Here is a 17,284-nt window from a genome sequence, read left to right on the forward strand (position 1 = left end):
GACGAGTTTAATCATTACGAATCCTATACTCCCAGTCTCTATCTCAGTCAAACTCAACAGAACATTTTATACATATATGTGTGCGTGCGTGCGTGCGTGCGTGCGTGCGTGCGTGCGTGCGTGCGTGCGTGCGTGCGTGCGTGCGTGCGTGCGTGCGTGCGTGCGTGCGTGCGTGCGTGTGTGTGTGTGTGTGTGTGTGTGTATGTATGTGTGTGTATGTGTATTATAAATATATTTATAATGATATATATAAAAATATATGTTATAATATGTGTTTATTTTTATTTTAATTACAGAATATATTAAAAATTGTTTTAAAAGATGTTTGATTGAGTATCAAATCATTAAATTGCTAATCAATTTAATTACTATGGTAATTCAGTTGCGTTTCTAATTCCGGAAAATCAATTTAGCGCGCAATTCAAGAGACCACAAATGTGGTATATAAATTCACATGAAATTATAATTTAAAGCACTCAGAATTTCGACCAGTATAGGCATTTTTTCTTATTTTTATTGCGTATTTTTATTTACTCATCTTTGAAAGAAAAATCATTATTAATAATCCTTAATATCCTTAATATACACGATTGTCATGCCATGTGTATTTTTTTCTTTGAATTTTATAAGTAATATTTACATTATTAATGATAAAATTTATATACAATTTGTACATAATTTTGTAAATACTTTTTGAAGTATATTTTAAAGTCACTTAATAATTTTTATATATTTGCGGATAATCAACCTGAAATAAGAACAATTCATCGTGAATAAAAGACCAAAAAATCATCGTGAATAATAAGGATTAAGATACGGTACAAAACTATCATGTTTCAAATATATCTAGATTATTCAAAATATTTTCAAAATTATTTATATGTTAAATTATATGCCAAACTGTATAATAAAAATGACGAAATATGCATATAGTCATAGTATACGATCATACATATAATCATAGAAACAATCGAAATGTCATAAGTAATATTTTTTATAATATATATATAGAGAATATTGCGATTTACGATTGGTCAGATTGTAAAAAGCATCAGAGCAATCATAGCAATCGCAATTCAAAAAATAACGAAATAAATACGGGTTTTCAAAAAGGAGTAATCGTATGCCATTACTCTCGGGAAATATCTTTCACCATGTTCAAAGCGAAAACCTTGGCAAAGTAACGAGCACTTTCAGTGGAACGAAGTAACTCATTATGGTATACAGTTTATTATTTTTATTCACACGAACCTTCTCAATCTAATGAATTTCAGTGGAATGCATTCTGAACGATTTCTGTGATAAGTGCAAAAATTTTATATATTATAACAAACTTTTATCTCTAAAAATAAATATTATGAAAAATGTTGTATAAATTGAGCAATTAAAGTAAATTTATTAAATCTAAACAATTGTTAACTTTACTAATCAAATTTATTAAATTATTCGTAAAGTTTTTTATTACTACAATTTTATGCAATTGGTACAAGTATATTATATATATATATATATATATATATATATATATTAGGTGTTGGAATTAATTCGTAGCGTTTTTTAATGAAAGAATGTTATTTATTTCACATGAGCATTAAAAAATACATTAATGAAAGTACTTCCCATCACTTGTAAAACGCTACGAATTAATTCCAACACCTAATATATAATATACTTGTACCAATTGCATAAAATTGTAGTAATAAAAAATTATAATATATAATATATATGTATATATATATGTATACAATATATATATATATATATATATATATATATATATATATATATAAATATAGAAAGAGGAAAATATATATTTCTTGTAGCTCGAAATGTGAAACAGTAACCGAAGGATGATGGGTAGCAGGAGGAACGCGTAATAATTCAAGAAAGAATAACGGTCCATCTTCGTTTAATCCAAGATTTCAGATTTACTCTCTTGCGCTGGATAGATCATAGCTAGTAAGTGAGATAAGGCGTTAAACAAAAGCGAGTAGGTCGGAACGGCGAGGGAGTGATGCTGCGAATGCTTTCTGGTGCCTATCTCGTTTATACAGCTTTCTATGCACATCGTCGGCTAATAAAAAAAAGGAGGGACGGAAATAACAGATCGCGCTTCGGCAAGCAGAATCTCGTGTAATTACCCAGGAGCCTCGTTGTACGTGCACTCGTATCACGTTCATCGATGTTCCGTGGAGAACGTACTCACAGCTCGCTAACGAAAGACAAGCGCGATACGTAAGAATAAATCTTCAATCGCTGTGGCACTGATTTATTCGGTATATATGTTATATATTCGGTGTATATGCAATTTAAAAAAAAATAATACGTTCTATTAATATTTAAGTTTTTCTTTGTATTTTTATCTCAACGTTTATCTCAATGATATCGATCTTGATGTCAAACACGGATGAGCGCCAATATCGAGTATACATTGTTACTGATAATAACTGAACATTCGTCAGTATTCCTAGACATCTTTGGTCATTTGCTATCAATTCCGCGGGTGTTAATTGCACCCGCGTGATGTGTATACCGCCCTTCATCCTCATACACAATAATTTACGCATAATTGGTACAATTTGGACAACTCGCAGCATATTAAATTATACCGTAAACACACGCGGACCTGTCTGCGTGTGCATAGTCCGTAACTCGATAATTATGTATTCGTACATATTAAATAGGCCGCGCAAGCCGATTCAACGATTTCGACGAAGTACTAAGAGGTGTCTAGACGAGAATATGCATACGCGCCAACAACTAGGGCTTGAAGATCGTTTACATTCTAATGTAAATATTGTATATGCACAATATATGCACGTAGACCGAAAATCCGTGCCTTGGAATCCCATAGGTGAGATTAGCTGCGCACCGTGCGGAGAGTCGAACAAATTTGTGATGGTGGGACGATACGGAAGTGCCGTTTTCACAATTAATTTTATTGATTCGGTTCAAATGAATGGTTCAAATGATATTTGATCCCTCGAATGGATTTCAACAAAGGAGAAAATGGCAACGATGAAGGGCTTAGGAGCTTTCCCGCGGGGATGACTAATCCGCACAGTTGAGCTTAGCAAACCCACGGATCCAAGCTCAATACACTGCGGACACTCATACATTTACGCATTACATGTACAAGTATTCTATACAGGGTGACTAAAAATTACACTGTTAAATTTATAGTGTCAAATTTAACCTAATTTAAGTCATCACTGCTTCTATAAAATATATCGTTACTTTATATTAAAATAAAATGATTAAATTTGACACTATACAGAGTCGAATTTAATTGTTTTAATAAAAAATAACGATATATTTAATAAGAGCAACGGCGACTTAAGGTTAAAGATACTGTAGATTTAATGTATAGCTGTAAAGTTTTGTGTTAATAATTTAATTATTACATATTAAAAAAGAATAAATACGTTTGAAGTGTCAGTTATACTTTATTAAATACTAAAAATAGTAATTAATATTCAAAATAGTGAAGTTTGTAGCTTTTTTATCACCCTATATATCTATACTCATACATACATCGCTTAATACATACATTGGCTAAAGCTCTTTTTCATGTATCTTTTGCTTTCGTTTCCAAAGAAATAGATCTAGAAACTAGATCTTATAAAGTGTTGAATAGAATTTTCCTTGATTTTCTCATGTTTAGGAATTAATTTTTTTACATTGAAAGGAAATAACTTGTCTTCGACACGCCTTCTAAATCAGTGAAATAATAAGTATCCATTTCACAGTAAAAGAATATTTTATGATATATTTTAAATTTATGAGTGCCTTATAAAAAAAACACTAAACAGTCATAAAAGAAATAGTAAAAATATTTTGGCGTCGATAACGAAAACTACAGAAAAATTTTCTTTCTTCCGAGAAGAAAATAACAATGGCTATCTCGCGATAAACGATGTACTTCCAACGCTACTCTGAAAACAACCGATTTCAGCCATAATGCGTTTAATCATCAAGGAGTACTTCCGCGAATCACTTTCTGTATACGCCACTTACTATCCATTTTTACTCACTTCTTCCGACATTTTAGGTTGATAGCACCTTGGTGAGAAATGCGGAAATATCGCGAAAACGTCGAGAAAAGTGACGAGAATAAGAAACCTTGATTCGCTCTTTCTCTCTCTCTCTCTCTCTCTCTCTCTCTCTCTCTCTCTCTCTCTCTTATTCAGAAATCTTCCATGAGTCCCGAACAATCCAACAGAGTCGGTATGCTACGACGGACTCTCGACTGCAACCGCTTTTGTGCCCCAGGGAATAGTAGAAGAGAACACCATCAAGGAAGAGAGGGACCAGTAAGATGTCGTGAGAGACGAATCCGTACAACGATGTCGGCGTAATTGTGTAACTTCGTGGCTGCGACGTACGAAACAATAACTGCTGGCAAATCGCATCAAACAATACCATGGCAGATTGCATCTTCCAACGTGCGACGCGCGTCTCTCCTTTTTTCACGCTGATCTCCTTTGTCCTTGGTCCTCGGGTTGACTTTGCCGTATCCTTTTAACAAATAACTGCATGCTTCTATCGTTCTACGAAATCGTGATTCTCAAAGGCTATCGCCTTTGGTAAATCGCGGGAGAAAGGAGCGCGGAAAAGGTGGCGGATAAAACACGTTATCGGGTACAAAAACGATTACACCTCTTGACGCGCGAGTTTCGTGCAGGAAAGAGAGGAAGCGCAAAAGGGCGCTCGATGAAGAGAAAATGTCCTTTTCTATCGCTTTTTGATAATCTCCCGGGAATGTCGTCCTTATGATAAAAAGAAGTCTCTCCGATAATGGAACAAGACGGAGAAAAAGACTATACTGATAAAAAAAAACTTTATATACATTTTCATTATTCGCAACATTATTGTGTTTTACAAGTGTGATGTCGGATGTAGTTTAAATTATTATGAAAAAACTCAACAGATATTTTTCATTCATACATTTTAAGTAATCTTTGTTGTTACATCTGACATAATTTCTTTTTACTTATTTTATTTTTATACTTTTGTATGTTACAGTTTTTACAAATACTTGAATAATTTATTACAATATTTGGCTGAGTTTTGTTTATTTTATATTTATATATTAATTTTATTTTGGTATTATTATGTTCCAATGTAATACTAGTTTGTACATTTTGTAAAAGGTCATGAAAAGGTAAATTAATTCCCTTTTTCTTTCTCTTGTTCTCTCATGTTGCATATATTCGCACAAAAAGATTATTGATGGGTTGTATAGAGTATAAATTATAATAGATTTCTTTAAAATTCTAAAATACAAGAGAATATTTAAAAAATAATTTTTTTATTTTGCACTTTATAATACAGTATATAACTTTATCAATATACTATGAAGCTTCTTTCTTTCTTCTCCCTCTCATCAACAACAGATTATATTATTTGTTAAATTCACATAGTGATGTTACGCGAAATATATGGCACAATGTAGTTTCTAGAAAACAAAATATGCTACAAATATATTGCTCATTATTTTTTTATCTGATTTTATATCGTATGTAGGATGCAATTGTTTTATACAATTTATAATATACTGTGTACTTATAATGAGAAAAATATTTATCAAATGTTTACAGATAGTGAAATATATTACGATATATTATATTATAATAAAATAAAATATATATTTATAGTAAAGATACATAATTTAATTCTAAATATAATATATTTGCTTAATGCTTGGCATTTTCAAGTTAATCCCAGAAGAAGAGGAAGGGAAAAATATTTTGTACATTATTTATTTTGAAGTAAATCAATATGTAATAACCCTTTGTACACAAAATATATCCTATTAAAAAAATTATTACAATCCATTATCTCTCTCACTCTCTTTAATTATGCATTTACATCGTTCTTCCATTATAACTGTCCTGTGCATTATTACATGAAAATCAGATAGGCAGGGACTTTCCACTACGACAATATAATTATTTAGCAAGCATGAATTACGTTTCAACGAACAATTATTGATGACAGTGATATAAATTTAAAACTGCACGATCCGATTGCGGCAATTACGTAACGTTACTGAACGTGGTGAACGATAAATAATAATTTATTATACATCTTCTGTAATTTTTGATATTTTCTTGAAGTTTATAGATTATTTTTAATATAACTGATTAAAATTTCATGATCTATAAAATATTTGTATAAAATAAAAACGTTTAAACAATTTTTTAATATTTCTAAATTTTTTTTATAAATATAATTATATCAAAAGTTAATTAATCTTCTTCTTGGTTGTTGCTGTTATTTTTGTAAGATTAAATATGATTTTTAACAATTTATAAATAACTATTAATGTACAAATTAACGTTACAAATATGATAATTGATAAAATTGCTATAACGTCCATTTCGTGTTTTTGGTACCAAGGATCGTGAGCAATACTGGTACGAAGATGAGAAGCACCCTTATGACGAATGACGAATTCAATCCACCAAATTACATGTTCCAAAGAATCGTAAGGCTTATCTTCATTAAGTTCTTTAACTTTGAGCATTCTTTTTTTATATCTAGAAAATAATAATAATGTATGTTATATAAAAAGATTTATATTATATTATATATATTTTTATATATTATTTTGTATTTAAAAATTAATATATATTATATGAAAGAAAATGTATACTATTTTACAATTGCATTTTGATTATAATTATATAAATAATAAATTTTGTATAATATATGAAATAATGTTGAATAACAATTAGATAGCTTATTAAACATTATTTAATATAAAAATAATTAATGGCGAGACATAAGAGATTGCTATGAAAAAATTAGTACCTTTCGTCATATAAAATATCAATTATAGATGCATTCAGATTTTCTCTCGATAGTTTCAAAATATTTAAATGTTTTGCAACTCCTAAAGATACCATTTTCTTAACTTGAGTGTACTGATCAGCTAGAACTGGTAATCCTAAGAGTGGTACTGTATAATAAACAGCTTCTTCCGTGCTTTGAAGACCACCTTGATATATAAATAATTTAATGTTTGGATGAGCTGTAAAAAAGTAAAATTTACTAATGAAAAAATATGTAAACATATAGTTTTATTAGTCTGAATGAATTATGACACTACATAGATTTACCAAGAATGCTTTGTTGAGGAAACCATTTAGCAATATAGATATTGTCTGGTTTATTTGGTAATTCGTTGTCGTGTTTCCATAGAATTTTGTATGGCAAGTTTGTAAATACATCTCGAAATATGCTTTGCACATGCTCCGATAATGATGAGATTCGGACATTTGTGCCTAAACTCATATAGATAAATCCATTCGGTGCATCTGTTATAAATTCTTTTAAATTCTAAAATATAATAATCATCTTATTTGTACGTTGTATTCGAAAAGAAAAAAAAAATATATATATATATATGTATATATAGAAGCGGAAATCGAATTTTAATTATGAAGCAAATAAAAAATGTTATTTGTTAAACAATAAATATATGGTTTCAATAATATATGGTTTAAATGCAATGATTACTTCTGGTAAAGCCGCGAGTTTTTTTAAAATATGAAAATTTCCAAATGGCAAAACATTTGATGTTTGCGGTCTAACAAATGAAAGAATTTCTTGTTGATTTTGGAAAACAAAACTTATGTTTCTTTCCATATCACTTATATGTGGTATATTTTTTCCAAGATATTTTTCTGCTATGGTTTGCTGCTCAGAGTAAAAATAATTTAATGTACAATATATGTGATACCATAAACGAATAAAATTCTCAATTCTTTGCCACAATGACAGATTAAAATCAGTAGTATCTTCCATTTCCCAAGTCGAAGGATGTGATGGCAGAACAGGTGCACCGAGTAGGTAATAGTTACCACTACACAATCCAAGTGTTGATATACCTGTAAATAAATATTATAGATATATAATGCATAATACAATAAATTTTCAACGTCATGAGCAATTTGCAACAAGTTTTAACCATCATTCGTTATTCGTTAAAAAATTACTAACAAAAAAATTAATTTGAAAAAAAATAACATTTTATTTCTGTCATATATAATATTAAAAACTATCTTGTACCCTTCCTTGCTTACATAATGACTTTCCACGCAAAGCAACTTCCACCAGTTCCACCTTCCTCCCCCCTGCTTGAGGGCGCACAATTTCCACACGAAGCGACTCCTACCCCATCTCTCCCACTGCTTGGGGGCATACAACTTTCACACGAAACGTGGAGGTAAAATGGGAGTCGCTTCGCGTGGAAATCGTGCATTCTCAAGTAATGGGGGAGGTGGGATGGGAGTCGCTTCGCGTGGAAGTTGTGCGTCTCCAAGCAGAAATAAAAAGTTATTTTTCCAAACTTTTTTTAATGACTTTTTAACGAATAACGAGCGACGGTCAAAACTTTTTGGTGGTTGCTCAGGATCATGAACTTGACAACATATGTCAAGCTCAAGATCGGATGTGCTCCCCTTTTCTGCAGTTTTATCTAAAAATTAATTAAAATGAAATAACATGAAATAAAATGAAATAATATATCATATGTATCATGCGTGAAACGGAATGCACTCTAAATTTTAATTATTTATAGTCCCATATTTATAGTCTCTATGAATTATTTTATTGGCTACTGAGCATCTAAAGATTTTTAAGAAGCTTTAAATATAAGATCTGACTATGAATACGGACATATTATCGCTTTATACAGGTAGAATTTCTATTTCGAGAAGACATAACATGTATGCAATCTCTATTAAACATTCTTCACTCTATCATAATAGATCATTTTTTATTGAAATTACAAAAAAAATTTTCTTTTATAATTGCAAACTAATTTTTTTATTGTTATTTACAGAATGTGGGTAATTAAATAAGTAATAATTATGTTACAAGAAATATTATATTTTAACAAAATTGTACCTGCGAATAATTCTCTTTTTTTTTTGCTACAATTACCATAACAATTATTATTAATTTTTTCTCAATACGTTTATATAAATATGAAGATAAAAAACATCAAAAATTTGAAAGTTGAAGTAATTTCTACTCTCTTTGATATTTTCACTTAAATAAAATAAATTTTAAATAAAATATTTATAAGAATTTTATATATAATACATTATTATTCTTACCTATAAGAGGTGCATTAAATCTATATGCTAAAGCATATAAGCCAGGTGATTTTATGGTTTCTACAATTACTACATCGAATTTCGTATCACTATCCTGTTCATACATCTTACGTACTTCCGGATGCTTATAAATGTTTTCTGTTATTTCATTAGATAGAGGCCATAATTGTTCGCTTACTGTACTTAGCCACGTATGGGTCCTCATATTTTTTATGAAATTTAGTTTTGAAATCAAATTGTAATGGGATTTGAAGTTGATTTCTGTCAAATTAGTCAAACTGGAATCATTTATCGGGTCAGTTGTTAGGACGACGACTTCGTGTCCTCTCCGGCTCAAAGTAGTCCATAATGGTCGAAAAGGAATATGGTGACTGTAAGATGGTATTGCAATAATTGCCAAGATCCTTGCAGTTTCTATTGGAGTAGCAATGTATACAAAACATGCTATCCAAAATGTCATTTCAGCAACCAGCTTCATTTTACTGTCGATAATAAGTAAAACTTACAATTAGTACAAACTTAATTTTTATTACTGACAATTTAATAAAATATTTTCTTTTATTTATATGATCGTCCTTGTCTGTTTAAAGTTTTTTTGTCTGTTTAAAGTTTAAGACCAGTGTTTAGAATGCGCTTTTATTGATAAATGCATGCATTTAGTACATAATTTACGAATACATTATTTATATGCATAATTATATGCATATTTATATGCATAAATTTATATGCATAATAAATAATAATCTGTACAATATGAAATAATTCATTATGTCCAGGTACTGAGTAATGTTACGTCTTCAAAAATACTTATTGAATCTATAACAAATATATAAATTAATTTTTCCCTCAAATTAGCAAAATAATTAATAATTCAAATTCATTTGTTTCTCATCAAATGCGTCGCAATTGACACATATATGACAGATATATTTGCATAACTGCGCATACGCAAATAAATCTGAATTATACAAGTATACTTATGACATCGAATGATCAAAATAAAGTTTCGAGTTTAACATGTGCTACTTAAAACACATAATGATATAGCATTTTATTTCTTAAGAAGTGTGCATTTGCATGTAGTATGCATATTCAAAGTCCAAATATAATGGCAATGCTGATATATAGCTGATATATAGTTATCTATATAACTTGTATTTAAGACTCATTACTTCTGTGAAGCTAGCATCTCATTTTTTTTTAAATTAACTTTTTGTGACAGGACTGAATATACATATGTTACATTCTTTAGAATTTTAGAATTAAGGATGTACGATCGATCATTTGCGGAGTAGGGTGGTGAGGAGAGTGCGTTATTGTTCCACATTAGTAATACCAACTTAATATATAAAAATCTTTTAATAATAAGAAAAACTAATTCATGATTTATTAAAATTAAAAGATTACATTGATTGTTCATTTTTAGCCACGATAGTCTAAAAACTTAGGACGATCGTACGGAATGCAAGAGATCCGGGTTCGACTTCCGGCCGAGGTAATATTTTTCGCAATAAGAATTAATTATTTATGCAACGTTGCATTCTGAAAATAAAGTTGGCATTCCTACTTGAGTTGCCCAGTAATTGACAGTTAATTGAGATTAAAATATTATTTTCATATACGTGTTTTACAATTAATAATATAACAATAGGTTAGAAGCAAGCACTTATATATTTAATCATCACACATGCGTTACATCATCACAGGATGAAGCAAGTAACCTAATGTTGGAAGTCAGCAGCGTTGCCAAGCGTTTTCTGCGTATATTTCTTTAATTACTCAAATAGACATGCTTTCATTAGCTTTTTGCTTATATATAAATAAATTACGGTGAATAGAATTAAAATTCTTGCAAAAGAATGCAAAGAAAGGTTTATTCTATGTATATGTTTTTTATGTAGATCGAAGATAAGTAATTATGTATTTAATATATCAGTCATTCAATGCATCTATCATAAGACACCATGCATAAAACTCTAACTTTAGCTCTTTTTTTCACGATCAATCAGTTTGAAATTTTAATATAGTATTAGTTTCATTTTAAATAATATTCTGTGTAATTTTTGGATAGATCGAAGCATTTTAATTTTTCATTTCATACCTTCTTAATAAAATTAAAAGAGTCATTGATAAATTTATGAGGTTAACTTTATATAATACGAATTAATATTTTTAAAAATATTGCTATTTATTACGTTATTTTGTAAAGTTAACACTCCAAAAATTTATCAATTGCTTTTTTTTATTTAGAGTTTAGACTGTGTTTTAGGAACGTGCTTTTAACGCTAATACATCATTCTAATTCGTATTTAAAATGCACTTTAAGGATGTAAACGTGCATTTACCTACACATGTGTATGTACTTCGTTAAGAAATTAAGAAATTATCTATTCTGTCTTCCAAAGACAGTAGATAATTTTTAAGAGAGTTTAATTTTGTGAAAAATTACAATATTATAATGAGATATTCTAGAATATATTTTAATATTTGATATGACTTATTTTTTATGAAGTTACATAGATAAAAATGCTGATTTGTTCAAATTTAAAAACTTTTACAAAGTTCTTTAGCATGAATTAAAAATCGTACACAAAAGTATTTCACAGTTTTTAAAAGAATGTATGTTTACTTTTATTTACGTATTTATTGAGTGTTATACGATTCTTTTTTCACCTTGTTGTTCAACATCTTATATAAATATATAGGATGTATAAAAAAAGTATACAAGGGATTTAATTGTTGCTCGTTTTTCAAGCCGTGCTTTAGCATTTATTAAATGCAAAACAAGAACAGAATTGTCTGATAGCATTGAAAGTGCACTTCTGGAACGCAGTCTTTATTTGCTAACCATTTTTAATTTTACTAATGAATTTTAGAACTCTTAAAATGATAGCACACAAAAAACTTAAATAGTAAGACGTAAGTAATAATAAGAGAATCAATTTGGATTTGCTAGATTATTCTCTAGATTTCTTGGAGTAAAAGCTCACTCTAAGATTCACTCTGGGTGAAAATACTATTTTTGGAGAAGAGTGAAAATATTTCTTGAAAAAGAGTAATAAGTAAAAATTGTTTGTTGTTTTTACTCTTTTTCAAAAAATAAAATATTTTCACTCTTCTCCAAAAATCATACGATGGAACATCCTTATATTACGCGTACATATTCGACCGTGACAAACTGTGAAAATTCGCAGATTAGATGAACCAAAACTGTGGAGATTCATTTCTTTCATTCTTCGTCGTCTTTATTTTTCAAAGTGTTTATTTCTCTATCTGAACACATGGACCAAGTCTTGTTTTTCTTTCCATTGTAAGAAAGTGAAATCTGATTTCTTTGCGATAATACGGAACAATAATTTGTAGGAGAGTTTACTAGTGCAATTCCAACAAAAATATATTAATTAAGGATAATTATAACTAAAAAAAAAATCAAGTCTTTAATAAAATTGTAAAATAGTAATAATAGTTTGTATGAAATCAATTACAAACAATAAGAACAATAAAAATTGTATTAGACCGTACATGTGAAAATAAAAAATTGTTTATATCATGTTAATCAAACTTATGCCCCATCTCTTTGATGCGACAGACAGAACTTTAAAATTATTGATATGATGTGTATTTAATATGATATATGTATATCTAACAAAGAGAAAAAGGCAGAAATGCCAGAATGTCAAAATATATCTTGTAAGAAAATTACAAAATAAAAAATTACAAAATAAATTACAAAATTAATGTTTTTTACTTACAGTTTTTATTTGATTAAAGAATCAATTTGATAAAACATCAAAATTAGTAGTTTCAAGATAAACTTATTTACAAAAAAGTACGCTCCTTATAATAAATTCGTTGACCAGTACCGAGATAATAACAAATCAATACTGTTCTTAAATATAATTTTTTAAATTATCGTTGCTTTCAAATTCTCCGTAGACTCTATTTTAATTTCGAATCAATCTTATCGTACTCCCCTCTTCTAAAACGTTTAAAAATATATGAGCTACACGTCACACGTCAATAATATTAGAATATTTATCGTATCTGATGCATTAGAACGAGAATGTTATTAACTAATTTATAAAAATAATAAGGCTCAATAAATTAAAATAAGTAAAAAGGGAAAAGGACTACGAGCCTAAAAATAATCAACATAAGATGACAAACTGTATAGATAGTTAAAAAATAAAATAAAAACATGTCATGAAATTAAAAACGTAAATTATAATTTGACAATCAGAAGGTGAACAAAACAAACGCTTCGATCCTTGTTGGATCATTTTCAATGTGACAAATAAATTAATAATAGAGTTGTAACGTAGATAAAACATAAGAAATTAAATAAAATTCGCATTCGGACGCAATAATTAACTATAAAACTCGCTCCAAATTGAGAGGAAATCAAACAAACGATTATAGTTGACATAAATGTGCTCCTCCGAACCGTGTATGTATATAAGGATGAACATGTTTCTGTTAGCAAGTATAAATTATAATAATAAATTAATAACGGAAATAAATAAAAATAATAAGAAAGTACAAATCGAGTCGCAAACAATAAAAAGGAAGGTACAAAACAAGTCGCAAGTAATAAAATTAAAAGAAAGTTAAAATTAAAAGAAAGAGGCAAAAATTATCTTTGATGTTATAAGACAAGCACATAAGAAATAATGACGATAGAAAAAGAATAAAATGCCATTTATTGTATTAGGTGTTGGAATTAATTCGTAGCGTTTTACAAGTGATGGGAAGTACTTTCATTAATGTATTTTTTAATGCTCATGTGAAATAAATAACATTCTTTCATTAAAAAACGCTACGAATTAATTCCAACACCTAATATATGTATAATGAGTGTAGAACAAATAAATTTATAATAAATACCTTATGTGTGTCAAAATGATGTGTTATCGATTAGGCAATGCGATGGGAATTGAAATTGATCATCTCTCTAGGAAGCTAAGAGATAAAATACGACATATAAAGACAGGAAGGTTGAAATGGAAAATTAAAAAAGAAGGGGAACATAAGAAGGAGAGAATAAAGTAGAAGGGAGAGAAAGTAGGGAGAGAAGAAATGGATAGGAAAGGGAAAGTAGTTAAGAAGGAGAAAAAAATTGGATGATCTGTGAGTAAGTATTAGGTAAAGATTTGGTATCATTTTGCCTATTAAGACCTTGTTTCTGTCTTTTAATACGAATCATTTCAGACACCAATCTCTTATTGTAAGAAGATTCGCAGTCCAAAATTCTCACATCATTCCATTTGAAATTATGATCAAAATTGATTCGATGATCATGTCATTATGACAGTAGGAGAACCTGTATTCTTTTTAATGTCAGAGATATGTTCGTGTAATCTCGTGCTCAATTTTCTTTTTGTCTGACCAACATAACTCGCCTCACAATCATCACATGAGATCTTGTAGACAACATTCTGATTGGATAGGAAATCAAGCTTGTCTTTTCTTCTCTTTATGAAGCTTTTTAATGTGTTGGGAATAGAAAAGGCTAATTTACAATGAAACATACTAGAGATGGGAAGGAAACTTTCAGAAATAGATTTAACATAAGAAATCGTAAAATATTTGTCTTTATTACGTGAATAATGTGTAGTATCTTTGTTATACTGTTTGTGAAACTTTAATCTGCGTTCAATTGTAGAGAAAATAAAGGAAAGAGGATAACAGTTATTTAAGAAAGTATGAATAGCATCTATCAAATTTTTTTGTTGGAACTGTGGATGTGATAATAGGATAATTTTGTCAATGAAACTGATGATGGTACCTTTTTTATGGCACAGAGGATGATTTGAATGGAAATCTTTTGGAAAACGTCTTTTTATGATAAATGTCACATATAATTTTCTGATTATCTATAACAAGCATCGTATCAAGAAAACTTAATCTGCCACTTGTACCAACCTCCAAGGTAAACTGCAATTTCGTATGTAAAGAGTTAAAAATGTTCAAAGTGTCATCGACAGTATCAGATGGAAGCGCGAGCAGAATATCGTCTACATATCTAAAATAGAACAGAGGTTGTGCTAACAATTTTCTTCTAGATCTTGCATTACAATGTCGGCGATTATCGGAGATAACTGTGAACCCATCGGAGTGCAAAATAACTGTCTGTAAGTTCTATTGTTACAGGTAAAAAAGGTAGAATTTAAATGAATCTAACAGCAATAAATTCATTTTTTGATATGTTTGTCTTCGTCGAGATGTAAACCCATTTTCTGTCGATGCTATTTAATGCTAGCTCAACAGGAATATTAGTAAAAAGGGATATTACTATCATTAACTAATATTTTTTAAAATATGATATTTTGAATTGCCATCACATATCGAATATGTATTGTATCGAATCGAGATTATATGATGGACATGAAGCAAAAATAGAATCCGATAAAGATAAAGTAAAAAAGAAATAAAGAGTACTCGAATTATAACTATATATAATATAATAACAAATTTGCATGTATGTAATGAGAGATATCTCGACAGTGCTATTATATTGAATATATACGAAAGTGTTGGATATACACATATAATACCGCAATTTTTTTTAATTAAACAATAATCGATGAGCGACGAGAGAAAAAAAAACGGATGGCGCATCCTTGTTTGAGGGAAGCTACTAATGCCTCTCGTAAGCGCTCGAAGTAATGAGTAGTTAGTCGCTAAAAGCTGCTCATAACTTTCTCAACTATTTTCGCCTCATTTTTTACAGAAATGTGATCCCTAATTCTCCAGCTAATTTCACTTCTCTCTTGTGAAAAGAGTCACAAATTCTACAGATTCTGCAGCTGAGGCCAAGATACAAAGGATCATTTTGTCGGATTCTTTTGCTATTCATCAGAATCGTGGAGCAGGAAAAATCAAATCAGGAAATCAGATTGGAGAATTAATTATAAACGCTTCTGTATATACTCTATGCACATGTGCGTAAGTAATTATCGTGATACATATGAAAAGATGTTTTAAATAAAATTTGTATAGCTTTCTATATACTTTATGATTGTATACAGGGTAGGGCACGTCTCCTTTGCGAGAGCTTGACAAAACGTAATGGCTGGTCGTGACGAACTGCGTACGCATCCGTAATATGGCTGGCAAGGGGACCGAAATTAAATACGCCGAAATAAATCATCTGGCCGAAATTAAATACGCCCATGGTCACCATCCCTTCGATCGTTCGATCGAGTGGATGCCGAGTGGCGGATAATACGAACGTCGATAGCGCCGATCTCAATCTCAAACACAAGAAGTCCTGGAAGTGATGTTCGTTTATATCAGCCAACCACTTGCAAACGATACATTGATAATGTATAGAAACGGCATATCTACACTTATTTGATCACATTTTAATGCGTTTATTTATTATATGATCTGAAGAGGGCTCAAAGTTAGAGCCGAAACATGTTATAAATTATTATATTTTTATATTTAGATTATTTATGTTATTTAATTAACTGCATGTATAATTTCTTTGTGCACCGATACCCGCGCCTGACTTCTAATTATTGTCGTGATTGTAATTTAATTTTGAAGAAATAAAATGCTAAACCAGAAATAGTCTTCGTTAGATTTAAAGTTATAACATACATACATACACACATATATATATATATATATATATATATGTATACAAAATTTTTAAAAACAACTTTGCTTATGTCAATAAATGCTATGATATTGAATTCTATTCATTATCATTCATTCGTTATGACAATTAATAAAAAGAATATTTTCTATCGCTACGTGACTGCGAGTTATAATCAATCCGTATTTGGGTGAAAAGTGAAATTCACTTGAAATCGATGATATACATTCGATGGACCGTGACAGATTGTAAAAACTCTCTGAATAGATGAACCGAAACTGTGGAGGTTCAGTTCTTTCATTCTTCGTCATTTTCAATTTTCAACGTGCCTATTTCTCTATCTGATCACACCAAGTTCTGTTTTTCTTTCAATCACAAGAAAGTGAAATCTGACTGTTTCTTGTTGCTATAACATGGAACAATAGTTTGTAATAAAGTTTATTATCGCAATTCCAGCAAAAGCATGTTAATTAAAGATAATTATAATTGAAAAAATTCAAGTCTTTAATAAAATTGTAAAAGTTATAGTAGTTCATATGAAATTAATTACATC

At 29.5% G+C, this 17,284-nt stretch overlaps 1 protein-coding gene across 1 annotated transcript; it reads right to left on the reverse strand.

Moving 5' to 3' along the window:
* Positions 1-4,134: 4,134 nt before the first annotated feature.
* On the reverse strand, positions 4,135-14,098 carry LOC105149053 (UDP-glucosyltransferase 2). Its single transcript, XM_011061190.2, has 6 exons — positions 12,881-14,098; positions 9,129-9,610; positions 7,525-7,895; positions 7,125-7,344; positions 6,817-7,036; positions 4,135-6,542 (listed from the first exon to the last, which is right to left on the reverse strand). The coding sequence occupies exons 2-6, from the start codon at positions 9,604-9,606 to the stop codon at positions 6,248-6,250; spliced, it is 1,584 nt and encodes a 527-aa protein (XP_011059492.2). The 5' UTR covers positions 9,607-9,610; positions 12,881-14,098; the 3' UTR covers positions 4,135-6,247.
* Between the last annotated feature and the right edge of the window lie 3,186 nt (positions 14,099-17,284).

Source organism: Acromyrmex echinatior, chromosome 19 (assembly GCF_024713525.1).
Source record: "Acromyrmex echinatior isolate Ae372 chromosome 19, ASM2471352v2, whole genome shotgun sequence".
In the NCBI taxonomy this organism is placed as follows: Eukaryota; Metazoa; Arthropoda; class Insecta; order Hymenoptera; family Formicidae; genus Acromyrmex; species Acromyrmex echinatior.

Coding starts and splice junctions, on each gene's coding strand:
- LOC105149053 (XM_011061190.2), bottom strand. CDS start 9,606: ATGAAGCTGGTTGCTGAAATGACATTTTGGATAGCATGTTTTGTATAC. Junction 7,345..7,524: donor AACTCGCGGCTTTACCAGAA/GTAATCATTGCA, acceptor ATTATATTTTAG/AATTTAAAAGAATTTATAAC. Junction 6,543..6,816: donor GATATTTTATATGACGAAAG/GTACTAATTTTT, acceptor ATTATTTTCTAG/ATATAAAAAAAGAATGCTCA.